General features: G+C 57.0%; 1 protein-coding gene across 1 annotated transcript; it reads left to right on the forward strand.

Annotated features, from left to right (window-relative positions):
- The first annotated feature begins 4,944 nt into the window (after positions 1–4,944).
- SLC6A12 (solute carrier family 6 member 12) lies at positions 4,945–23,103 on the forward strand. Its single transcript, XM_068559838.1, has 14 exons — positions 4,945–5,167; positions 9,428–9,562; positions 11,102–11,242; positions 11,989–12,076; positions 13,062–13,194; positions 14,685–14,819; positions 16,102–16,205; positions 16,456–16,580; positions 16,933–17,045; positions 17,453–17,590; positions 18,359–18,461; positions 20,140–20,240; positions 20,717–20,887; positions 22,069–23,103. The coding sequence occupies exons 1-14, from the start codon at positions 4,945–4,947 to the stop codon at positions 22,210–22,212; spliced, it is 1,854 nt and encodes a 617-aa protein (XP_068415939.1). The 3' UTR covers positions 22,213–23,103.
- The last annotated feature ends 1,670 nt before the right edge of the window (positions 23,104–24,773 follow it).

Here is a 24,773-nt window from a genome sequence, read left to right on the forward strand (position 1 = left end):
CGTCCAGAAGACCCTTCAGCAGACATCACCAAGTGCCCTGAAGCACCGACAACACCCTAAGCAGTCTCCCAGATTGCCTTTAGCCCTCCCAGCAACTCTGTGAAGTAGGTGTTGTCCCCCACCCTTGACGGGTCGGGAAACAGAGGCTCAGATGCTTGCCTGGCTGACAGACAAAGGAGGGCGTCAAACCCAGGTCTGTCTACCTGCAAACCTGGGTCCTTTCTAGATTCTTGAGGTGTGCTGTGGCACCTTCTCTAGGAAAATCCCAAGGAAAAGGGTTGTAGCTGTGAAGGTCCAGAGCCTTGCCTTGAAACCGCAGAGGGCAGGTACTTGGTGGAAAAGTCCAGCAGTGATTCACCTCCTCCCGTCCCCTCGTCAGCGAGGCCAGTTTCCCTCCCGAGATCTCAGCTTCCAGCCTGGCTGTTGGTGGTGCCCATCCTACCGCCCCGGTGAGAGAGGGCTGTGCCCTGCCCTGTGCGTCCCTGCCTCTCTTCCCGCCGGAGAAGGAGCCAGCGCCGGAGGCGGCAAGGTGAGAGGGGGAGAGGGAGGGACAAGGGGCAAAGGAGGGGAGACGAGGTCCGGCATGAGTCTCTGAGCCCAGCTCTGGGGGGTCGTCTTGGGACAGCGCCCATGGGGGAGCTCTGGCGGGGTGGCAGGTGGGGAGGGGCTGGGGACAGAGGACCTGACTTCCTGAGCTTGGGTGTTGTAATCCTGGCTCACAAACTTTTGGCCTCAGTCCCTCCTGCTGCTTGTGGTATTTCTCTGCCCCTCCACTTCCCAATACACCAGCTCACACTCGAGTGTGCACAGACACACAGACACACACACACACGGTCGCTTTCTGTCTGGGGGTCCCAGGACCACGACTGGATGGGATTCTGAGCTGGGAGGAAGAGGAGAAGGAGCGAAGGTGGGGGACAGTTTCCCTTTCAGGTCGGGTCTCCTAGAGGCTTCCCTGGGACTCTGTGCGGGACCCGGGGAGCCAGACGGGAGGCTCGCAGAGGGTGCGGGGTGGGTGAGGGGGGGGCGGCACCTGGGAGGGGGACTGGGAGGCAGTGTGTGTCCGTGCCGTGAGCGGGGCCAGAGGGAAGTCTGGTGTTGGGGAATCTTAGGACGAGGGTGTCACCCCAGCCCCTCCGCACCCTCTGCAGCATCTGAGCTGCTCAGGGACAAGCCTGGCTAGCGGGAAAGTCCGTAGACGGGGAGGGGGCTGGCTCCAGGGAGCGGGTGAGAGAGGAGCGATCCCGGGCCAGAGAGGGAGAGGAGGGGGAGACAGACGGCGCCCCACAGGTGGGAAGGAAGCGGCCAGGAGAGGGGCCAGACCCGATCAGCCTCCCAGCCGGCTCCCAGGAGGAGGAGGAGGCTGAGGGAGCACAGGGTGGGGACGGCAGGGCGGCCTGTGCCCCGGGGGGCATCGAGGGTGCGGGCGGCCCACGGGGTGTGAAGGACTCGACGGGGGTCATGTTTTGGTGCCGTGCACACAGGTATGTGTGTGCAAGGGGACGTGACGGGAGCGGCAACAGCATGTGTGCTGAACGGGCGCTGGTATGTGGGTGTGGGCTGGAGCGGGGCTGGGACGTCCAGGGCCTGGGCCGCTGCCCCGGGGGGGGCGCGTGGAGGGCAGCGGCATTCCCACCTGTGTCCGCTCCTCTGCCTACCTGCCCAGCCCCTGAAAACAGTGAACTGGGGGCTCGTCAGCCTCCTGAAGGTTTCCTTCATGGGCGGCCCTGAGCCCGGCGTGGGTGCGAGCGTCTCTGCTTCTGGAGAGCGCTGGCGTGTGGTGAGGTCCAGTCCGCCCCACACCCTGCCCCAGCTTGGCAGAGCAGATGCGCAGCCGGGCAGGTGATGCTAGGGGTTGGAGACGTGAGAGAGCTGGCGTGAACCCTTGGGACGGTGGAGACTTCTGGAAGTCATCGTGACTGAGGATAACACTGTGTTTAAGTATTCCTGGCAAACGGGCTGGGGGTAGAAGGGCACAGCAGAGGGGGGCAGGGAGGGTGGCAGGAGGGTGGGGTGCTGTCCTTTGGCTTTTAACCCCAAAAAGGAGAGCTCAGTACAGCTTTTATGTCTAACATCCTCCTGGAAAAGTTCTTCCTTGAGTCTAACTTGAGTCCCGCTTGCTGCAATGTAAGCCTGTTCCCCCTTGACTTGCCATGGCCCTGGGCCAGCTTTCCTTTTCACATGCTCTTGCTTTCATTCTGCCATTCTGGTTTTTCACTCTTACCCATAAATCATGCTCCTCTCAACAGCCTTTTTGAAAAAGAACAAACTTGTCACGTGAAGGTCAGCTCATCTGTGTTTTCTTCTCCCAAATCCTGCGCCCACCCTGGGCTCTGGGGTTTGCTTCCTCAGCCTGTGTTCCCCTCTGGCTTTCCCTTCATTTACTCCTTTCCCAGGAGGGTCTCCCCACCTCCAGCTGTTGAGGACAACTTGGCCCTGAAACAGCTGCCACGGGTCTGGGGACAGTGAGGCTTGTCTCCTGGCCACCCCGTTGGTGACCCTATGCTCGGGCCCTGAGTTGGGCTACACTATGGCTTGGCGAGCAAAGGCAGTATCCCTCCTTGTCTTTTATGGATCTCATGTGTATACCCTGCCCTCCCAACACCACAGTTGAGTAGGGGTCATTCTCTCTTTCAGGGAGACTTAAAGCCCAGAGAGGAGGTGTGATATACCTAAGGTCACACAGCAACGTGGCGGCTCAGCTCCCCAGTTACTGTACTGGTAAGTTTGTTCAAACCATTCAAAAATAGTTTACTGAGCACCTGGGGGTGTCAGGGCCTGTTCCTTAATCTCTCTGAGCTTCATTTCCTCATTTATAAAATGGAGTTAATAGTAATTCTCCAAAGATTTTTATGAAGATGAAACCTAATAATGCATGTAAGGATGTGTATGTTTTTAGCACAGTGCTGACTCAAATGTCAACTTCTATTTTTTTTTTTTTTAAGCTTTTTACTTCAAAGGACAGGGACACAGGGGCTGGTATGCTGTTTCAGTCCTCCCTTTTCTCTGATACCCCTCAATCTTGAGGGGAACACATGTTGGACAAGAAATGGAGTAAAGGTTTTTTTTTTTGTTATTGTTATCGTTGGGGGTTTTTTGGCCGTGCTTTGCAGCATGCGGGATCTTAGTTCCCCAGCCAGGGATCGAACCCGTGCCCCCTGCAGTGGAAGCGTGGAGTCTTAACCTCTGGACCACCAGGGCAGTCCCTGTTAACTTCTACTATTACTAGCCAGGTCTGGACCAGACCTTGGGTCTCCTGTTTGATGCTTCTTCATCCATGTTTTTGAGTCCATTCATTCATTTGATAATGATTCAGGGGCCAGTCCTCAGGGTCCCCCAGCCTCAATTCTGTAGCAATATCCACAGTTGGTTCAGGTGTCCCCAGAGGCCAAACTGCCCTGTTCTTTCCACCTGAGGCTTGGTTCTCAAAGCCCCTGGGGTTTGGCTGATCTCTCTCTGAACCTGGAGCTCTCTTTCCTTCCCTTCTTCCCCCGCCCCTTCCTTTATAGCAGAGGGTGAGGCCTTGGATTCCACGGGGTGCCTCTCTCCTCGCCTTCCCTCCTGGGCTGATCTTGCCACGGAAGCCTCCGAGTAGGTCCCAGTACCAGAGTTTCACCCCGCCATTCTTTCCCATTCCTGGGATAACCTGCACCCTCCAAGTCACCTTCAAAAATTTCCATAACCTCAGATGGCCCTGCCACACCTTTCTAACTGACTTGGGCTTGGGTTGTTGCCTGGGTTAAAAGGACTAACAAGTAAACACAGACTCTTCTTTTAATAAAAAGAATCCCTTGTGTTTCTCTAGAACCTTGGAGGAGCAGAGCCCTTGGTAGCTCCTGGTTACTTTGGTTCCCCACTGCCCCTTGGAGGCAGAGGCGGGGGGCCTGGGGGAGAGGATCCCTCGGCAGCCCGGCACGTCTTCCTGGCAGAAACGAGAGTGGAGGTGGCAGAGTGTGGGAAGGGGAGGCCAGCAAGGATTCCGGATAGACCACGCATCAATCTATCTCCTGGCAGCAGATAAACAGACCACGAGAGGGACAGGGTAGGGCAGAGTGGCTGCTCTTTAGGAGGGCAGGGAGTCGGGGAGGGCAGTGACCTGCCGGGATGAGCAGTCACTTCTGGGTCTCCCTTGAGGGGACCGCTCGGATCCGGAGGTGAACACCCAAGTGAGAGTCCCTCTGGTGACCCCTTCTGCCACCAGAACCCCCGCCTGCTCTCAGGACAGAGGTTCAAGAACCAGGGTCTCCTTGAAGGCCACTCCTGTCCCCACCTGGCCGTGTGCCCCACCCTCCTCTGCCCTCCCAATCAGATGCCCGGAGCTAGCTGGCTCCCATGTTTACCCAGAGGCAATCGATCACGCTGGCACAGCTACGAGCACACAGCTGGCCCAGGGAAGACCATGCAGTTACCTGGCCACACCTGCCCTTTGACCTCCTGTTACCCCCGACAGCCTTTGATCCCTTCTGGCCTGGAGGCCGGAGGCTGGGCGGGTGACACTCATTGGACACTGAGGAGCGGGGGCAGAAGGGCCAGCGGGGACGGCAGCTGACTGTAAAGATCAAAAGAGACTTGGAATGAGAGTCCCCGAGCTTGGGTTTCAATCCCGATCTAGTCCTGAATGGTCTCAGGCAAGTCACTTCATCTGTCAAGGCCTGGATTTTTCTATCTGCAAAACGGGCAAACTAAGAACAAACTGCTCCCTGTTTGTTCTCAGAGCTGTGAGAGCAAAGTGTAACTTTAGGTGCAAATATCATCAAGAATTTGGGAAGAAAATCAATAGTCTGACACTATTCGACAGTATTCCAGCAATAATGAAAGGTTAGGACGGAGAGAGCGGGGGTGACGGGCGTCCTTGGGGCCGCCCAGCTCATTCCTTCTTGTCCCCGCAGGCTGCGCCTCTCCTGCCGTCCTGCCCACTCCCATCTGTGGCCTCCCAGCCCGTCCATGGCTGCAGACGACAGAAAAGTGGCAGTTCCCAAGGATGGGCCTTCTGTGGTCTCCTGGGTCCCTGAGGAGGGAGAGAAGTTGGACCAGGAAGGCAAGGACCAGGTGAAGGATCGGGGCCAGTGGAGCAACAAGATGGAGTTCGTGCTGTCCGTGGCTGGGGAGATCATCGGGCTGGGCAATGTCTGGAGGTTTCCCTACCTCTGCTACAAAAACGGGGGAGGTGAGTTCACTTTGAGGTGGGGAGAGCAGTGCCCACCTGGGCACCTCCTGCCTGGGCAGTGGAGGGAGGCTGGCAGGGAGCTTGACTCCAGCATCCCCCCGCTGTGAAACGGGGATGGTTCCTCACGGCAAGCTCCTCTCCTCCCTGGCCCCACACAGACCACGGTCAGTGGTTGAAGGATTCAGTCCCTCACTCAGCTCACACGCCGGGCCACCCTTGCCGTGCACCGTGCTAGATACAAAGCACAGCTCACTCCGGGTTACACTCCAGCAAAGGGCAGCGGACCACAGACAAATACATCCACTGCGGTCTGTCGCGTGGTGGGGGGGCGGACGGGCCAGAAGCAGAGCAGGGAGGAGGGGCGGGGAGGGGCGTGAGATGGGAAGTGAGGGGACCAGGAAAGGGTCCGTCCGGGAGGTGGCCTTTGAGCCAAGACTTGAAGGAGGTGAAGGAGCCAGTCTCAAGGATGCAGTTCACGTGAAGAACATTCCAAACGCAGGGGGACGGCGAGGGGGGAATGACAGGTGGGAGAGGAAGCAGAGGTCAGGGTTCGGCCCCTCCGGGCCCTGCTCTGAGCGACATGGGAGCCACTGAGGAATGTTGATCAAAGAAATGACATTATCTTGTCTATGATTTTTTTTTTTAATTAAAGAAACAATTTTATATTTTTCAGCGCTGGTAGTAAAAATGAGCAGGGGCACGGTGGGGAGGGATCAGACTCACCTTTGTAAGTGTACAATTAAGTGGTTTTAGCATGTTCACAGACTTGTGCAACCATTACCACGACTGATTCTAGGAAATTTCCATCACCCCCCAGAGAAGCCTTGTACCTGTTAGAAATCACCCCCGAGCCCTCTCGCCACCAGCCCTTGGCAACCACTCATCTACTTCCTGTGGCTGTGGATTTACCTATTTGGAATATTTCACATAAATGGAATAATTCATTTAGATGAGTTTATTTGTGACTGGCCAGATTCATTTTTGCCTTTTGAAAATAACTGTATTCCTCTTGTGGAAATGATATATGTGAATATTAGAAACATTCCAGAAAGGTAAAAAAGAAGGAACATTCCTGTTTAAAAATAACCACTGTTTAGAAAATCCTTCTAAACACTATGTCTATTTAATTTGACAAATATTTAGTGAACATCTACCACGTGTCTTGCTCTGTTTTATTTATTTATTTTTATTTTTTTATCTTTTTTAAGAATTTCACTTATTTATTTATTTTATTTTTTTTATTTTTGGCTGTGTTGGGTCTTCGTTTCGGTACGAGGGCTTTCTCTAGTTGCGGCAAGCGGGGGCCACTCTTCATCACGGTGCGCGGGCCTCTCACCATCGCGGCCTCTCTTGTTGCGGAGCACAGGCTCCAGACGCGCAGGCTTAGTAGTTGTGGCTCACGGGCCTAGTTGCTCCGCGGCATGTGGGATCTTCCCAGACCAGGGCTCGAACCCGTTTCCCCTGCATTGGCAGGCTGGTTCTCAACCACTGCACCACCAGGGAAGCCCTATTTTTTAAAAAATTTATTTATGTATTTTATTTTCGGCTGCGTTGGGTCTTCATTGCCGTGCATGGTCTTTCTCTAGTTGCGGCGAGCGGGGGCTACTCTTCGTTGCGGTGCTCGGGCTTCTCATTGCGGTGGCTTCTCTCGTTGCAGAGCGCGGGCTCTAGGCGCACGGGCTTCAGTAGTTGCAGCATGTGGGGTCAGTAGTTGTGGCTCGCGGGCCCTAGAGCACAGGCTCAGTAGTTGTGGCGCACGGGCTTAGTTGCTCCACGGCATGTGGGATCTTCCCGGACCAGGGCTCGAACCCGTGTCCCCTGCATCGGCAGGCAGATTCTTAACCACTGCACTACCAGGGAAGCCCCTTTTATTCATTTATTTGATGTGGACCATTTTTTAAAAGTCTTTATTGAATTTGTTACAATATTGCTTCTTTTATGTTTTGGTTTTTTGGCCACAAGACATGTGGGATCTTAGTTCCCCGACCAGGGATCGAACCTGCACCCCCTGCATTGGAAGGCAAAGTCTTAACCACTGACCGTCAGGGAAGTCCCTTGCTCTCTGTTTTAAAACTTATAGTTCTTACTGCAAATTGCCTAAACCGATGACTCCAAAGAAACAGAAATGGGACTTCCCGGGCAGGCCAGGGCTGGGGTGATAACTAACGCCGGGGGAGGATGTGGTGACTTATTCTTGCCCCGGCTGCAGTGTCACGGACATAGAGGTGGCTACGACCAAAGATGATCTCGTTAGAGCCCTTGTTCCACAGAGGAGGACAGGGGCCCAGAGACCTCAGCCACTTGCCTGGGACCACGGAGCTGGTCGACAGCAGCAGGCCCGGGAAGACTCACCAATCCTTCTTTGCTCTCACATGTTGCTGTTGGGAGGGCAGATGGTACAAGAGTTTGGGAGGGCAATTTGGAAATGCCGGTCAAAGACCTTAAAAATGTTCATCCCTGGGACTTCCCTGGAGGCCCAGTGGTTAGGACTCTGCGGCGCTTTCACTGCCGTGGGCCCGGGTTCCATCCCTGGTCGGGGAACTAAGACCCCGCATGCCTCGTGGCATGGCCAAAAAAAAAAAAAAGTTTATTCTGAAAAGGTGGAAACAACCCAAACGTCCATCAGTGGATGAATGGATAAACAAAATGTGACCTATCCTGACACTGGATCGTTATTTAGCCTTGGAAAGGAAGGAAATTCTGATAGATGCTGCAACACGGATGAAACTTGAAGACATTATGCTAAATAAGTCAGTCACGAAAGAATAAATACTGTATGATTCCCCTTCCATGAGGTGCCTAGAATGATCAAGTTCGTAGAGACAGAAAGAGGAAGGGTGGGTGCCGGGGCTGGGGGAGGGGGATGGGGAGTGAGTGTTGAAAGGGGACAGAGTTTCAGTTTGGGAGGATGAGAAAACTCTAGAGACGGATGGTGGTGATGGTTGCACAACAGTGTGAATGAACTGAATGCTGCTGAGCTGGACACTTAAAAATGGTTAAAATAGTAAAAGTTATGTTATGTACATTTTACGACAGAAAAAGCAAAAAAAAAAAAAAAGGTCCATTGCTTTTGCCCTCTGACTCAGCAGTTCCTCTGCTGGAAGTTTACACTAAGGAACAAAGTAGACAAGTGCACGAGAATGTGGGCAACGGTCCTCACCGCAGCAGGAGGATGACCAGAAAGGCCAGCGGGGTCCTGACCAAAGAAACTCTGCGTAAAACGGAGCCACACGGCCATTAAAGTGGCGACGCAGATATGGATTTATTGATATGAAAAGAGGTCCATGATATACATTTTAAAAATGGTTATCAAGTCATGCATAGTAGGTTCTCATTTTTGCAAAGGAAATATATATGTATGTGTTTGTCAGAAAATTGGAAGGATATACAATGCTTTTTCCTTTCCTTCCCTTTGTACTTTCTGCTTTTCTACAGAGTAACATGCGTTGCTTGAGAGGCATTATCACATTGTGGTTAAGAGCCCAGACTCAGGGTCAGACCACCTAGGTTTGTGCCTTGGTTTCCTCATCTGTAAAATGGAGATGACACCAGTACCTGTGGCCTGGGAGGCTGCTTTGTGAGGGTTTTGATGTTAGTGAAGGATTTGGAAGAGGGCCTTACACACAGAAGCATCAAGTGCCAAGTGTTACGACTGGGCAATGAACAATAATCTGTGTTCACCCAGGTACACGCTTCCGAGGTGACGGAGGTGGGCGCCCTGGGCTGTAATTTGCTGGGTGTCTTTAGGCCTGCCCTCTGGCTAGCCTCTCACGAGGCTGCTGAAACCACGACCCCGAGAATTTCCCCTAGCAGAGGAGTGGCCTTGTCTGCGGGGTGGGGGGGGGGGCCCAGTTCAGACCAGAGCCTGAGGGAGGGGAAATACCCTCTGAAAATGATTACAGGGAAAATCATTTTCCCAAGGTGCTTTTGTTTGTTTTTCTCGAAAACGTAACAAACTTGATGATTTAATAAGCATATCAAATTATACAGAACACATGTTTTTGGTTCCAAAAAGAATAAATGGACTAGATTTGTGAAGCACGCTGAGAAAATAAATAGGGCATATATTAGGATCTCCACCTACATTATCATTCACTTCCCTTCGAAGGTCTTTCCTATGCCGGGTGGGGCGCGGACTGGAAACTTTCCGCCCGGCCCTGCTCACAGACAGGAGGAAGCTGCTGTCTTGGGCCCCTGGGGGCTGCGGAGGGCGGTTGAGGGGTTGGCTGCCAGCTCAGCCCCCTTCCCCCTCCTTGGCAGGAGCCTTCTTCTTCCCCTACTTCATCTTCTTCTTCACCTGCGGCATCCCAGTGTTCTTCCTGGAAGTGGTGCTGGGCCAGTACACCAGCCAGGGCAGCGTCACAGCCTGGAGGAAGATCTGCCCCCTCCTCCAGGGTGAGTGCCGTTCCAGCCACACACACACACCCCCACCCCCGGCCATCGCCCTCCCCGCTTCCTTCATCCACCCTGTGCTGAGGGCTGCAGAGGAGCTAGGACGTGTAATCAGGCTTCCTGGGGCCCGAAGCTTCTAGAACCTGGGTGGAAGCAGTCTCCAGGAAGGACGATACAAAATTATAAATAGGCACAACATTAGATGCAGAGTCTTGGGAGGGGTCCTTGCAAGTGAGGAACCCTGAAGCTGAGTCTTCACAGCTTCATGGGAAATGTGCTCCCGAGCGCGTGGCCTGGTCCCAGACACGCCTCCGCAGGGTATAATCATGGTGATGATGGTGGTGATGTGCCAGGGCTCACGTCAGCACGTCACATGTGTTCGCGTCCTCACCTAACCCTCCAGGAGTGTCTGCTTTAACCTCATAAGATGAGAAAATGAGGCCATTCACTAACCCAGGTCTCCGTGGGTTTGTGCTGTGTCCTGTGTTAGGGACTAAGCTGGTCCCAGCCCCTGCCCTCCCTCTGGGGATCTGTTGGCACTGATGTGAGCAGTGGGGATGTCCTTTCCCACCCTCTGTTCAGGTGATGGGGCCCTGGCGGCCAGTGGGAAACCCAGGGGCCTCCTGGTCCCCGAGCGGTTCCTCGCATGGTCGGGGGGGAGGGAGGACTCTGGTTTGGATGCCAGTCCCTAAGGGGCCGGGCCCAGGGCAGGCCTGTCTGGGGGCTGCCAAGCCTCTGTTGGACGGCGTGGACGTGGTGGAACCACGCTGGCTTCTGAGCAGACTGGGAGCCTGAGCAGGGGCGGCGGGGCACGGCTAGGCTGGTGCTGACCCCTCTTGGGGCATCAGATGGTTTGGTGGGGTGCTTGGGGGTCCCTGTGGGGTCTGTGTGGTGATTTTGGGGGGTCCCTGTGGGATGAGAAGGGGGACCCTGTGGGGTCTCTGGGATGATTTTCTCGGATCCTTGGGGTTCATGTGGGTTGTGTGTGGTCCATGGGGAGTCTGCCCTCTGCTTGCTCCCTGGGGTCCACAGCCCCACCGAGGCTGCCCGGGTCTTTGCCTGATGCCCACACACGCGTGGGTTCCCTCCACCCGCCAGAGGCTCGGGTGCCTGGTGAGACCCGAACTCAGGAACCTCCTGTCTCTGGCCTCGTGCCTCTGTTCCTCCTGTCCCTTGTGACTTCACAAGTGACGCATGATTGTCACAGAAAAACTAGAAAAACCAGAAAAAGAAAAGAACTTTTAAAAGTGAACTGAAATCTATCACCCAGAGAACCACTTGTTAACTTCTGGAGATGCTCCTTCCGGAGATTCTCTCATGAAACAAAAAATACGTTCAGATGTATATCATAAAACTGGGAGAACGCCTAGGGTGGTGTTCTGTCACCTGCTTTTCTTACTTAGAAAAATAAGGAGTAAAGGGCCTCTCAGGCCCGTGAATGAGCCCCGCGGTGTCTCCGTGGCCCCTGTCCTTCCAGCACGGTGGGAGGCTCCCAGGCTGACGCTGGTCTCTGGGACCCTCTTGTTACCCCCCCCCCACAAGGTATTGGCCTGGCGTCTGTGGTCATCGAGGCCTATCTGAACGTCTACTACATCATCATCCTCTCCTGGGCCCTCTTCTACCTGTTCAGCTCCTTTACCTCCGAGCTGCCCTGGACCGCCTGCACCCACTCCTGGAACACAGGTACTTGTCGTGTCGGCCCTGGGACGGGGCAGCTGGGGCCGGGCGAACAGTGATGGAGCGCCCGGCAGAACAGCCCCCAAGCCGAGCTGGGCGGGCACAGGTGGCCACTCTGCTGGCCGACCCCGTGTGGGACCTCCAACCAGCCGCCAGGACAGCCGACAACCCGGTGGGATGGTGGGTGACAAGCGGCTGCCAGGCGCTAACACCCCCCAACGTCCACCCACCGAGCCAGTGTTCACTGCGGGCCTACTGTGTGCCAGACCCTCAAGACCCAGCAGTGGGCCCGGGTGATTCGGCCCAGCCCGGACCAGGGACAGTCAAGCGCTGGGAACAGACAAGCGGACAGAGCAGTGGCAGATTCCGACGGGTGACCACAGAAGGATGGGAAGGGGCCTGCGTGGGGACCACTCCAGGCGGGGCCGTCCCGCGAGCCCATCCCCCCATCGCTGGGGAGTGAAGTCCACACGTGGGCGTGGGGGACTGGCCTGAGGTCTGGACAGGGTCAGAGGTGGCTGGCAGGGTGGCCAGAGGAGCAGCCAGATTCACTGTGACGAGAGCAGTGTGAGGCACACAGGGACGGGGGCTGGTCACACGAGCCACCCGAGCAGGAACTCCTGACGCTGGAAAGCGGGGGCTCCAGAGGAAGCTCTGGGGACCGGGAATGCGAGGCCAGAGGTGGGTGGACGGGGTGTGAGGACGTCTCTGCCCGCCTGGCCCGCTGCTGACGCCCCTCTTGTCCCCTGCAGAGGGCTGCGTGGACTTCCTGAACCGCTCGGCAGCCAGCGCAGCGGCCCCGCCCGTGAACTTCACCTCCCCCGTCATGGAATTCTGGGAGTAGGTGTCCGGCCTGGAGGCCGCCTCCCGGGGGCCCCAGGCGGAGGGAATTTGGATGTCTGGGGCCCGGGATTGGGGGTGCAGGTGTACACCTCTCTGTGCATGCTTTCCAGCACTCACGTCACTAGGAGATGAGGGACCCTCCACACCTACCGTCCACACCCACACGCTCGCCCCGCATCCACCTGTGTCCCCCTGGACTCACACGCGTGTCCACGTGACTTGCATCGCCCATGTGCCTTCTTACTGTCACCCGCCCGCACCCACACGCCCACCTGCACGTACACAGCCACGGCCGACGGCCAGCGCGAGCTGGGAAGAGTCTGCGCCAGCTCCGCGTGCCCTGATGTCCTGGTGGTAGCTTGAAATAGGCCGAAGTGGGAGTATTTACACCACGGGAACTGGCAAATTTCTACACTCACGCCTGCACCCTCCACACGAGCACTTGCACCCCAGCGTCCACACGTGTCCACCCTTGCGCTTATACAAGTCTACCCGCCCTCACACTTAACCTTGGCCCACACGTACTCACCGACACTCTCCCCGGGGCGCCCTCCCGGCATCCACGCCGCCCTCGTGCCCACCGACGCCGGCACACACGTGTTCCCATCACCCCGGTCACTCTTCAGATGCTGACGCACATCCAGCCCGTGTCTGCTCCCCGAGCACCTGCTCAGCCACTGCCCGGACGGGTCTCTGCTCCCCACGGGCTCGAGCTCGCTCAGACGCTTACTGCCCTCACTCTCTGTCTCTACCTCTCCGACAACAGAGAAAGCTGGATGAGTTACACAGATACCTACGGGATTACGTGATTTGGTCGTCTAACGGCCAGGGGCTTAGAGACCACAGGTGGGAACGTGCTGGCCATGGGGCAGGGAGGCGTGGACCCTGAGACCCGTGCGGTCAGCTCTGAGGATCAGGACACCTGATGGCGGAGGCCACTGTCCCCTCGGCCTCACCTGGTTGTGTGTCTCCCCGTCCACAGGAGACGTGTTCTGGGCCTCAGCTCCGGCATCCACGAACTGGGGGCCCTGCGCTGGGAGCTGGCCCTCTGCCTCCTGCTTGCCTGGGTCGTCTGCTACTTCTGCATCTGGAAGGGGGTCAAGTCCACGGGCAAGGTGAGGGGTTCTGGCTCTGGGGCCGCTCTCTGTGGCCCCCAGGGTCCACGGGGACACACATGGCATCCCTCTGGAGACCTGAAAGAGAAAGCAGTGAAAGGGAGAGGCCTGCTGAGGACAGGGGACGTCGCAGGAAGGCAGGGTTCAGCTCAACACAAGGGAAGGCTGTCTTTTTCGGTATGACTTTCAAAGGCCTGTTTACGTAAGTGACATGCAGAGCAAAATAAGAACCATGAAATTCCCAGGGTCAGAGCTGAGCCACCAGCGGGCTGGCGGGGTGTCTGGTCATCCCTGTCAGCGTTTTGCTGGTCGGCTTCTAGCTTCCTTTATACGTGTGTGTGTGTGTGTGTGCGCGCGCGTTGTGTGTGAATATTGCACAATCAGGATCACACACTCGTACGACGTGCTTGTCTCGTTTAACAACACACCAAGACCACGTCTAGGATGAAGTGGCCAACAGAACAGTCTTTGAGGTGGTGGGTTTCCAGCCTCTGAAGGAGCTCAAGCTGAGGATGGACAAAGTGGCCTGTTGTGTGGCCAGAGTTCACACCGGAGCCTCATTTCCAACCCAGAGAGTCTGACACTGATGCCCCTTGCTTGTCACAGCCGGGAACAGACAGGGTCCCGCCTTCTCTGATTAGCCCCCTCCCGAAGCAGCCTCCCTCTTCCACGGATTGTCGTGATAGTGGTAACATAGAAATAGTAACAGTAATAACGACACGGACAGTGCCGCCCTCTCGGGGAAGGGGCAGAGTGGAGCCCCCGTGTGTCTCCCGCCCCCCAGAACTCAGGCCACTGCTGCTCCCCCAACCTTAAGCCTGGAAAAGTTCAGTCTAAATTTCCCCACTGATCACTGTACAAATCTGCTCACCTTCCCCCTGGGTGGGGGAGTCCCACCCTCTTCAGGGGGCAAGGGGCGGGCTAACAGCCAGGATAAGGGATTAAGAGAGACCAGAATCTGGATTCAAAAAGAGTTCTTTTTTTCTTTTTTTTTTAATTTATTTATGGCTGTTTTGGGTCTTCATTTCTGTGCGAGGGCTTTCTCTAGTTGCGGCAAGTGGGGGCCACTCTTCATCACAGTGCGCGGGCCTCTCACTATCGCGGCCTCTCTTGTTGCGGGGCACAGGCTCCAGATGCGCAGGCTCAGTAATTGTGGCTCACGGGCCCAGTTGCTCCGCGGCATGTGGGATCTTCCCAGACCAGGGCTCGAACCCGTGTCCCCTGCATTGGCAGGCAGATTCTCAACCACTGCGCCACCAGGGAAGCCCCCTCAAAAAGAGTTCTTGAAATGTTACGGGTGGAAACTCACACCCCTCCCTGTCCTTCCTCCCGTCCCTTTACCCCGCTGATGTGTGTCTCGTCCTCTGCTGGGGAGCCCCAGACACCCCAGAATGTGTAAAGGAAGGGGTGGGAAGTTTCCCGTGCTCACCCCTCCTCCGAGGCGGCTCGTGCTGCCTGGGCAAGGGTGACCCTGGCCTTCTCCCCTCCAGGTTGTCTACTTCACAGCCACGTTCCCCTACCTGATGCTGGTCATCCTCTTGATCCGAGGCATCACCCTGCCCGGAGCCTACGAGGGCATCATCTACTACCTGAAACCAGATTTGCTTCGGCTCAAGGACCCCCAGGTAGGAACCTCACTGGGGACCGTTCCCCCAGGCGTCTCCCGCCCCAAACCAGATCTGGACTTTGAAAACCTTTGATTGCTTTTTGCTGTTTAGAGGCAATATGTGCCCACTGGAGGAAAAAGTAGATAATATAGAAGAAAATTATGAAAAAGGAACTAAGAACCTCTCGTAACCCCACCACTCAGCTATAACCTCTGTTAGCATTTTAGTATATTTCCTTCCAATTTTTTTTTTCTAGCTGGTGTGTGTGTTTTACATAGTTGAGATAATTATACGTGGAGATAAATATATTTTCACTTAAATTATAGTGTAAGCATCTTCCTTGTTATTAAATCCATTTGTAAATGTCATTTTATCATTTGCATAATGTTTCCTCCGTCCCCCATCCATCCACTCACTCATCCAGCCAAGATGTACTGGGGTCCTGTAAGTCCAGGTACCTCTCTAGAGCTGGTGTGGGCAGCGGGCGGACAGACCCGGCCATATGACCTCTGGGCATCCACACCTGGGGCAGGTGTCGGCTTTTACTCAGCTCTTCCCCGTTCCTGCACATTTAGGGCATTTTTTTTTTTTTAATGATTGTACAGACAGCTGCGATGAACACCTTGTGTTTAAATCTTTGACCACATCTCTGATTATTTCCTGACAGAAGTTAGACGTAGACGTGGGATTACTAGGTCAGGGAGTACACACCTTTCAAGGCTCTTGACATGTGCTGTGGACTTTGACCGCCCGTGTTGGTGGGTACCCTTCCTTCTGCAGGCCCATGAGACATTCAAGTAGAATTTATTTTAACCTTTGATAGGTCAAAGTAGTAGCATGTTGCCGTTTTAATTTTTTTTTTTTTTTTTACTAGTGCGAGGTTGGACATTTTCCCCCTCTGAACTTGTCTGAGCACATTCTTTGCCCCTCCCCTCCCACTCCCCCCAGTGGAGTCTTGGTGTCTTCTCTATTTGAAGGCCGTGGCCTCTGCCCACCATGGCTGCTTGGGGGCACGTGCAGGTTGAGGGCGGCCAGGGCCTCAGCTCCGCCCTGCAGACAGGCCTCTCCTTCTCCGGTTCACCGTCTGTGGTGAACCAACTAGAAGTTAACAGTCACGCGCACCTATGTGGTGCCTGCTGAGTGCCCAGGGGAAGAGGAGGATGCGTTCGTGGGCGTGGGCTGTAACGTGGGCTCTGCGGGGACGGAGGGGCCGCTGGTTGTGGAGGTGCGGGGCGGTCACTGCTCCAGGCCCCGGTGGGCTCCCCCCATCTTCCCACCGCTTCCTCGGGGCCTCCTGCAGGTGTGGATGGACGCGGGCACCCAGATCTTCTTCTCCTTCGCCATCTGCCAGGGGTGCCTGACGGCCCTGGGCAGCTACAACAAGTACCACAACAACTGCTACAGGTGAGCGGGGCGCGGGGTCCTGGGAGGGCGCCTTCCTCCTTTGTGAGCAGGGGCTCCAAGCTGTGCAAAACCGACACTGTGGTCCCCTTTCCAGACTGGGTTTTTCTCCCTCCCTTTCTTCTCTTCACCGTCTGGTACCTGGTCTTGGGCTCCTTCCCCCCACTTCCTTTCCTCTCTCCTCTTTACCGCTGTCTTTGGATGTCCCCACGTGATGGGTTTCTTTCTCCCTTTTCCTTCCCATTTTCTGCAGGGACAGCATCGCCCTCTGCTTCCTGAACAGCGCCACCAGCTTCGTGGCGGGGTTTGTGGTCTTCTCCATCCTGGGCTTCATGTCCCAGGAGCAGGGGGTGCCCATCTCTGAGGTGGCCGAGTCAGGTGGGTGCTGCTCTGCTGCCTGGGGCCGGGGGAGAAGGAGGGACAGGGGACAGGAGGGCAGGGGTCCCAGAAGCAGGGTACTATAGGAACCTTTCAGCATCAGGCGGCCGTGCTAGGCACAGAGCAGAACCCCAAAACCAGGGGAGGGAGGAGGGAGGCGGGGACGGATGGGAGGAGGGAGGCGGGGACGGATGGGAAGACGGGCGCACGAGTGGAAAGCGTGCTCCCCAGAGCAGCGGACGAGTCAGCCTGCCCTCGGGAGCCGGCGCACGCACGCAGGCGCACATGAACGCAGGCGCGCACGCACGCAGGCGCACAGGGGCGGATCCCTGATGGAGTGTGTGCCCGGCAGGCCCTGGTCTGGCCTTCATTGCCTTCCCCAAGGCTGTGAGCATGATGCCCCTGTCCCAGCTGTGGTCCTGCCTCTTCTTCATCATGCTCATCTTCCTCGGGCTGGACAGCCAGGTTCGCCCCCGCCCCCGCCCTGCGACCCCCTTACCAGCTTCTGCGTCCGCCGCCATAACCTCCCCGACCTCGCTGTCCCCCGACCAGACTTCCCAGCCCCGGCCCTGGCATCCGGGGCCTGTCCTTGAGGCTGGTCGGGGGACGCCCGGCCTCCTCTTCCGGGAGGGGCCCCTTGCTTTGCTCCCCCAGGCCTGACCCTTCCGCAGATGTGGACGCGCCCTCCCAAACCTTCGGGCCGCCCAGCCCCGCCCAGCCAACTCTCCCGGCTGGGACCTTTCGTGGTGGAGACATGGCTGAGGCAGGGTTGGCCTCACCCCAGCTCTGGGCCCCCTGCGCTCTGTGGGCCAGCGGGGGGTTGGGGAGCGAGGAGGCAGTGGCCCCTCTTACCAGCCCCCTCCGGCCCACAGTTTGTTTGTGTGGAGTGCCTGGTGACAGCCTCCGTGGACATGTTCCCCAGGCAGCTCCGGAAGAGCGGGCGGCGGGAGCTCCTGATCCTCGCCATCGCGGTCATTTGCTACCTGCTCGGGCTCTTCCTGGTCACCGAGGTGAGTGGCGGGGGCGGCCTGCAGGCTGGCGACCCCCTGACACTCTCAGAGCCACATTCCCCTCGCCTTCCCGGCCCTTCACTGCGAGGCTGGAGGGACCACATGGCGGAACCTTCTTGTGTTGGTTCCCTCTCCTTTGGTTTCAGGTGACAGAAACCAAACACAAGCTGGCTTAAGCAGGAAGGTGAATTTTTTTCGGTTAGGAAACAGAAAAGTCTAGAGATGCTTCGCTTTCAGGCACGGTTGGATCCAGCAGCTCCAATGACATCATCAGGGATGCTCCCCTCTATCTCCTGGCTCCCCTTTCCTCTGGTGATGTCATTCTTGGGCAGATTTCCCTCCTGGGATGTTACAGACAGATCTGGGCAGCTTCAGGGTTCCCTTCTGCCACCAACCAACCCCAGGGGGATAGGGCCCTTTCCCTGAGAATTGGCCATTGCTCTTCTTTAGGCCTGGAGCAGGGAGGGGCGCACACTCAGAGTGAGGTGGCCGCAACTCGGCAACTTCCGGAAGGTGGGATGCTGGACAGACAGCACAGTGTACGTGCACCACAGTCCCCGGGGTCCTCGCAGATGTCAGAGATGTTGTCAGATGAGGGCCGGGAGGCTGGGAGTCAGGGACAGGCGGGGCAAACTCTTTTTAGCTGCAAGGGATGAATTCCCTGGACCGGGCAGGGTGGCATCCCAGATGGGCTTCTGTCATCTCGTGTGGGCTGGGGCATGTCCCCTGCCCCCTGGCCAAGGTCTCACTCTGCCCCCTGCCCCACAGGGCGGGATGTACATCTTCCAGCTGTTTGATTATTACGCCTGCAGTGGCACGTGCCTGCTGTTCCTTTCTGTGTTTGAAGTGATCTGCATCGGCTGGGTGTATGGTAAGTGGGTGAGGGGGGGGGGAGCCTTGGGGCCACGCGAAGGGCAGGATCTGCCCTGGGTGAGGACGGGCCCGCTGGTCTCTGCGGGTCTTTGTGCTGCTGTCCTGGTTCTTTTTACTTGAGAAGTTTAGCCGTTGCTGGGAACCCAGGTGTTTCTCATTACAGCAGTGGAGCTGGGCTAATGACAACAGAGTTCGTTGAATAGTGAGAATAATTATAAATAACTGTGCACAGCTTTCTGGATGCAGAGGCTGTTGGAGGCCTTCTCCCATGGGAATCCTAGTCAAAAGGGACCTCCAGGGCCATTTAGTCTGATCCTTCAGAGATTCCCACACGCCCTTTCGAAGTCATCACCCAGGCTTTGCTTGAATACTTCCACGGACAGGAAGCTCATCCCTGTGATTTTGACGTAGGCTTTTCTGTTGTGGTGGTCGTGCATTTCTTTCTGATACTTTGGTGAATTCTGGCTTCCACTGACTCCCACCAACAGCCCGGCCCCCTCAGCACTGAGGAAGCCAGCCAGCGGTGCTGACCACGTGGTATCCAGGCTGTTATCGTGCCTGATGACGGCGGCAGCATGGGGTGGGGTTGGGGGAGAAGCCATTATGTCCCGAGCACTGCACTGCTGAGTGCCGAGTGCTGTCTCGTAATCTGCACCACAGCCCTTTACAGGGGAAACCGAGGCTCAGAGAGGTTGGGTCCCTTGCCTAAGCTAACACAGGCAAGTGGAGGAGCCGTCATCATGCCGCAGGTCCCTCTGGTTCCACTGCACCAGTTGGGGGAACGGATTGTCAGTGTCCCAAAGCTCAGGGCAGAGAGGGTGCGTGGGTACCACGCAGCAGGGCCTCAGGACGAGACACGAATAGGAAGGGTTTTATCTCGCTACCGTAGGCCTTCCTCGTTGGCGTCCTTCCCTCCCCACGCGTCTCCTACCTTTTTGCTCTGATTTCCCCACTGCTTTTCCACACTTGCTCTCAGTGAGGATCTGACAAACTCGATCACAGCCAGGTGTAAGCGGCTGATAATACGTTGCACCTACAGCAGCGGTATCTGCTTTTCACCTGGGGGGAAGTTAAGACGCCAAAGGGACGACTGTCTAGCGGTGGCATTTCGCAGTGCTCTTTTTGTGGTGGTGAGGGGGTGGCTAGAGGGCTCCCAGGCCTTTCCCAGTCAGTGGCTCTTTACTTCTTAGAAGGTGGAGCAAACGTGGAAACCTAAGGACGTTAAACCAAGTGCAAGAGGCAGCGTTTCCATGGCCACAGCCCAGCCCCCTTCTGTGCTTCACTGGGAGCACAGAGGGGCCCCCTGGAGTCTGGGGTGCAGGTGCCGCCCCCGCCCCGCAGGGCTCAGCGCTGGGCTCGAGCATCGGCTCCCTTGGTGTTTTGCTATTTTTACTTGAAGCCGAGTTCACCTCTGCGATGCAATAAGCATGTGTGTAGCCGCTGAGCCCCGTTCTGGCTCACACCCTCCTCTGTGTTAGGACTCGGGTCTTCATCCGTAGCCCTGAGAGCAGAGAGGCCCTGGGAGGTTAGGGGCTCTCTGTTGGTGGCGGCCTCCCCTCCACCTCCAGTGTCGCTCACGTGTCCTGATCCAGTTTCCCCCCCACGGTGCGGTGCGGGGAAGAGGACGAAGCCGTCCCCTTCCTGTCCTCACACTCTCCCCCCACCCACCTGGTCAGGGGCCGACCGTTTCTATGACAACATGGAGGACATGTTTGGCTACCGGCCGTGGCCCCTGGTGAAGATCTCCTGGCTCTTCCTGACCCCGGGCCTTTGCCTGGTATGTGCCCTCCAGCACCACCACCCCCATCTCCTCCTGCCTCTAGCCGACTCCGGGAGGTGAGGGGCACGGGCTGAGTTCTGGGGCTCCTTCCCGCCTGCCCAGTTACCTGGAGGGGCTGCTCCGTGCCCTCTTATGTGCTGGTTCCCCTCCCCCCTCTTCTTGGCCAGTCTCTTTGCTTTACCAGCACTACCATCTGGTCTAGTTCCTGCTCCATCCCTTCCTCCCCGGCACCTCCGTCTGTCTGTCTGTCTGTCTGCCTGCGTGATTTCCCAACTGTTGGTCTCCCCCTCCTTGTCTGCTTTGGAGCTCCTCCGTCTCCCCTCCCTGCCTTCTGAGCCCACGGTCTGTGATGGTCTCTGCGCTCCATCTCTAGAGGCACCAGTGTGTTGATATTTAACTGTGCTGCGTCCTGAGGAGAGGGTTTCACGGGCTCCCTCCCGCATCTGCGTCGGCCCCTCCCGCTGTCTTCCTAGGCCACTTTCCTCTTCTCCTTGAGCAAGTACACACCTCTCAGATACAACAACGTCTACGTGTACCCAGCCTGGGGATACTTTATCGGCTGGTTCCTGGCTGGCTCCTCCATGGGCTGTGTCCCACTCTTCATCGTCGTCGCCCTCCTGAAGACCCAGGGTTCCTTCAAGAAGGTAGGGGCTGGGGAAGTGGCGCATCAAAGGAGGGCACCAAAGGGGCTGGACTCTGGGCACGACACCACGGCCGGGCCAGCTCTGAGTGCCGGGCTGCCCTTCGGTCTAAGGGAATCTTAAGGAGAAGGGTATTTGAAGAAGGGCTTCATTTTCAGAAATGTTCAAGAGTCCTAGAGTCCTAGACCTTCAGAATCTGACCTCCAGCAGATCATTTGGGCAGGTTGACCAAGGGCAGCTGTCAAAGGGTTAAGGGGGAAAGTAAGTCACAAACAAGAACACAAGGTGCCAGACGCAGGGGGTCATAGACACAGATTCCTGCTCCTGGAAACTGGTGACCAGCAGCCATGGTTCACCCACACAGGCTCCCGGCTTCTCTCCTCCTCTCAACCCTGCCTGCGAACCATATGCAAAAGGCTCCCTGTTTAGGGTTCAGGACATGTCTTCTTGGAAAGGACAGAGCCAGTGTCCCACAAAGACATTACATTTGTGGAAATCTGTCTCGCCCACAAGTCACAGAAAACCCAACCTGCAATAAGCAAACGGGCTTAGTTTCTTCTTACATATCAAGAAGACCAGAGACGGGGGATCCTGGCATTTGGTTCAGCTGCTTAAAGAGGCCGTTGGGGACCAGACGCTTCCTCTATTCCTGCACTTCCATCCTGGTCATGTTGTCTTTTCATCATCATGCTTATCACTGCATGGTCACAAGAAGGTTGTCATGATTCCAGTCATCACGTCTGCATTCAAGGCAAGAAGGAGATGGCACCAATGACAGTGCTAATCGTAGGACTACCACTAGGAAGAACATTACTAGACAGTTACTGAGCATATGATAATAGTAGCAATAAGAATAGTAACAACAAGAACAAAATAGACACTCGCTGATCACTTAACCCTGTGCCAGGCACTGTTCTCTGAGGTGTGTGCTGTCATCTTACAGACGAGTCACAGTGTTGTTCAGTGGGTTGCCTACGACCACACAGGCGTCAGTAACAGAGCCAGGACGGGAGCCAGGCGGTTCACACGCTCAATCACACGTTACTGCCTCTTCTCGCTTCTCGAGCTCTGTGCCCTTTCACTCACTCACGCTGAGCTGTGTGCTGGGCTCTGGGGACACAGACACGAGGACACGTCTTTGCCTCTCTTGCCACCAGCACCACTGACTCCTCTTCTCCCCACAGCGCCTGCGGCAGCTCGTCACCCCTGACCCCAGCCTGCCACAGCCCAAGCGATACCTGTGTCTGGACGGTGGCAGCAGCCAGGACTGCGGGCCCTCCCCAACGAAGGCGGGTCTCATGGCTGGGGAGAAGGAGACGCACTTGTAGGATGTGGCCGGAAACCAGGTGGCTACTGAGCCAGGAAGCTGGGTCAGGGCCCCCGTGCCCCCGGCGGACAGCCTTCACCTCTGCCCCCTCCCGCAGCCCTGCTGAGAAGCTCTGTGCTGTCCGTGGGTAGCCCCTCCCGGTGGGCTAGAGACGGTGCCGCCGGAGCCTGCCGTGCCTGTTGGAACACCCCGTCTTATCTGTGAAGGCGGAGGTCTCTGTGGAGCCCACCGTCTGGTTCGAACAGCTGCAGTGTGCAATAGCGGGACCGCCCAGTGTAGCGAGGCTTCCTCTTAGCACTTGCGATCTCTGTGCTTGGGGAGGGTAGCGCCTGTAGAGATACACGCCACGTTGCATGTGACAGCTGAACACCCCACGCTGGATCCTGACGCTCCACTGGAGGGCTCCCTCACCTGGCTTAGTGTCCTGGAGCCCGCGGGAAGGAACCAGAGAAACGGCCACCGTTGTCTTGCGTTTTCGCGGAGGTGGTGTCTCAAGGTGTCCCCAGCTCCAGCCCTAGTTCCACGCCCGCCTTGCAGTGCTGTCCTTAACGCACAGAGCAATGGGGTGGCAGGGGCTCAGGATGGCCCCCGCACTTGGCAAATAGGCACGACCACGGGCCTGCACCCAGGACAGACATGGCTAGTCGATATCAGGTTCTTCCCCAGCTGACAGCCTTCCAAAGACAGTGCCCCCGGCAGCTCCGTTTGCCACCCTGCCTTTGTCCTGACCCCGACTTCATGGATGAGGAAACTGAGGAACCCAAGAGACAAAATGATTTTTCGAGTTCATGAAGCTCCTTGGGGCCAGAGACACGACTAAAGCCGCGTCTCCTGCTCTCAGGCCGGTGTCCCTCCCACTGCCCCCTCCTGCCTTGTTAACAAGCACCCATGGATCGCCTGCTGTGTGTGCCAGCCTTCTTTCTGTTCACTGTGGTTCTTGGGGTGGCAGGGAGAGAGTTCCCTCTGGGGGCGGGGGGTGAGCAGCCCACCCAGATTGGCAGCCCTACCCTGGCAGCTCCTCCACCAGCCCATACCCCTCTGACCAGATTTCCTCCCTGGACTTTGGTCTTCTTCCCACTTTCCACTTCCCCTCCCCCAGGGGATGCCTGGGCATCTGGGAGAGCCACCCCCTGACTCCCACGGAGAGAGGTGTGGGGTGCTTCTCTCCCCAGGCCCCTGCCAAACCGCACCAGACCCTTCCCTGGCTGGGGAAGGCTTCCTGGAGGAGGCTCTGTGGTCTTGTGTTCCAACGTCAAGGGGGGGCGGTCTGTGGCGGGTAGGCCACTTCTGGACAGTTTCCTGGGGAGAACCTGGGGTCTGGAAGAAGGGCCGCCGCCTGCAGTGATGCGAAGGTAGATGTCACTGCCTGGTGACTGGAGGAAAAGTCTGTGGTCCAGCCAGGGTGAGCTCCAGCCTGACCGCCCCAGGCATCCTCAGATCATCTGCCATCCTTCGCCCAGATCTGCGAGGGCTTCTCAGCTTGTGAGAATAGGGATGCTGGCACCCTGGGCACAAGCAGATGTCCAGACCCGTGGGTTCTGGACGTTCCCTTCTGCCTCCCTCTGGACTGCTCGTGCACTGGTACTCTTTTTTTTTTTTTAATTTATTTATTTGTTCATTTTTGGCTGTGTTGGGACTTCGTTGCTGCGCGCGGGCTTTCTTCAGTTGTGGCGAGCGGGGGCTACTCTTCGTTGCGGTGCGCGGGCTTCTCACTGCGGTGGCTTCTCGTTGCAGAGCACGCGCTCTAGGCGCGCGGGCTTCAGTAGTTGTGGCACATGGCCTCAGTAGCTGTGGCTCGCAGGCTCAGTAGTTGTGGTGCACGGGCTTAGTTGCTCCGCAGCATGTGGGATCTTCCCGGACCAGGGCTCGAACCCGTGTCTCCTGCATTGGCAGGCGGATTCTTAACCACCACGCCACCAGGGAAGTCCCTGGTACTCACTTTTATTGGCGAGTCAGTGGGTAAAGAAGGAGGGTCCAGCAGAAGGGGATGGAGAGGAAATCTGCGCCAGCCATATCGCCCTCATTTATGGAATGGGGGACCTGAGTTGGGCAGGCATGGTGCCCTCTGCTGCCGCCTGGTGGCTGAAGGGAGCAGTGCCGCCTCCCCAGCCCTGCCTCCCACCTCCTGAGCCCCCTCCCACCTCCTGAGCCCCCTCCCCCCTGCCGTTGCCGGATAGATGGACAGACTGAGCGTTTCCCCCTCCGCGTGCAAGCTGTCCTCTCCGGAAATGAAAGCTTCCTACACCCCCTCCCCATGGCCCCGGCGGGTGTGCCCGAGAGAGTCAGCTGCCTTTGGGGCAGCCCAGCTGCCAGGGACACGGGGTGAGGGCCAGCAGGCTTCTCGGCCACTGGCCGCCTGCCCCGAGTGCTCCGTGCCGAGCAGCCGGAGCACCACACCGTCTGCTACAGGCAGTCGGGCAGCTCTGCGCGTGGGTGGCGCACAGGCTCTCTCCAGCTGGCTGGGCCCTGGGCCTCACGTCTCTGTCTCTGCAGACTGTTCGCAGGCCCCCCACCCCCCCCACCCCGGTGATTCACCTGCTTTCTCAGCGACCCTGATCCCCG

The sequence above is a fragment of the Eschrichtius robustus genome, chromosome 13 (genome assembly GCF_028021215.1).
Source record: "Eschrichtius robustus isolate mEscRob2 chromosome 13, mEscRob2.pri, whole genome shotgun sequence".
In the NCBI taxonomy this organism is placed as follows: Eukaryota; Metazoa; Chordata; class Mammalia; order Artiodactyla; family Eschrichtiidae; genus Eschrichtius; species Eschrichtius robustus.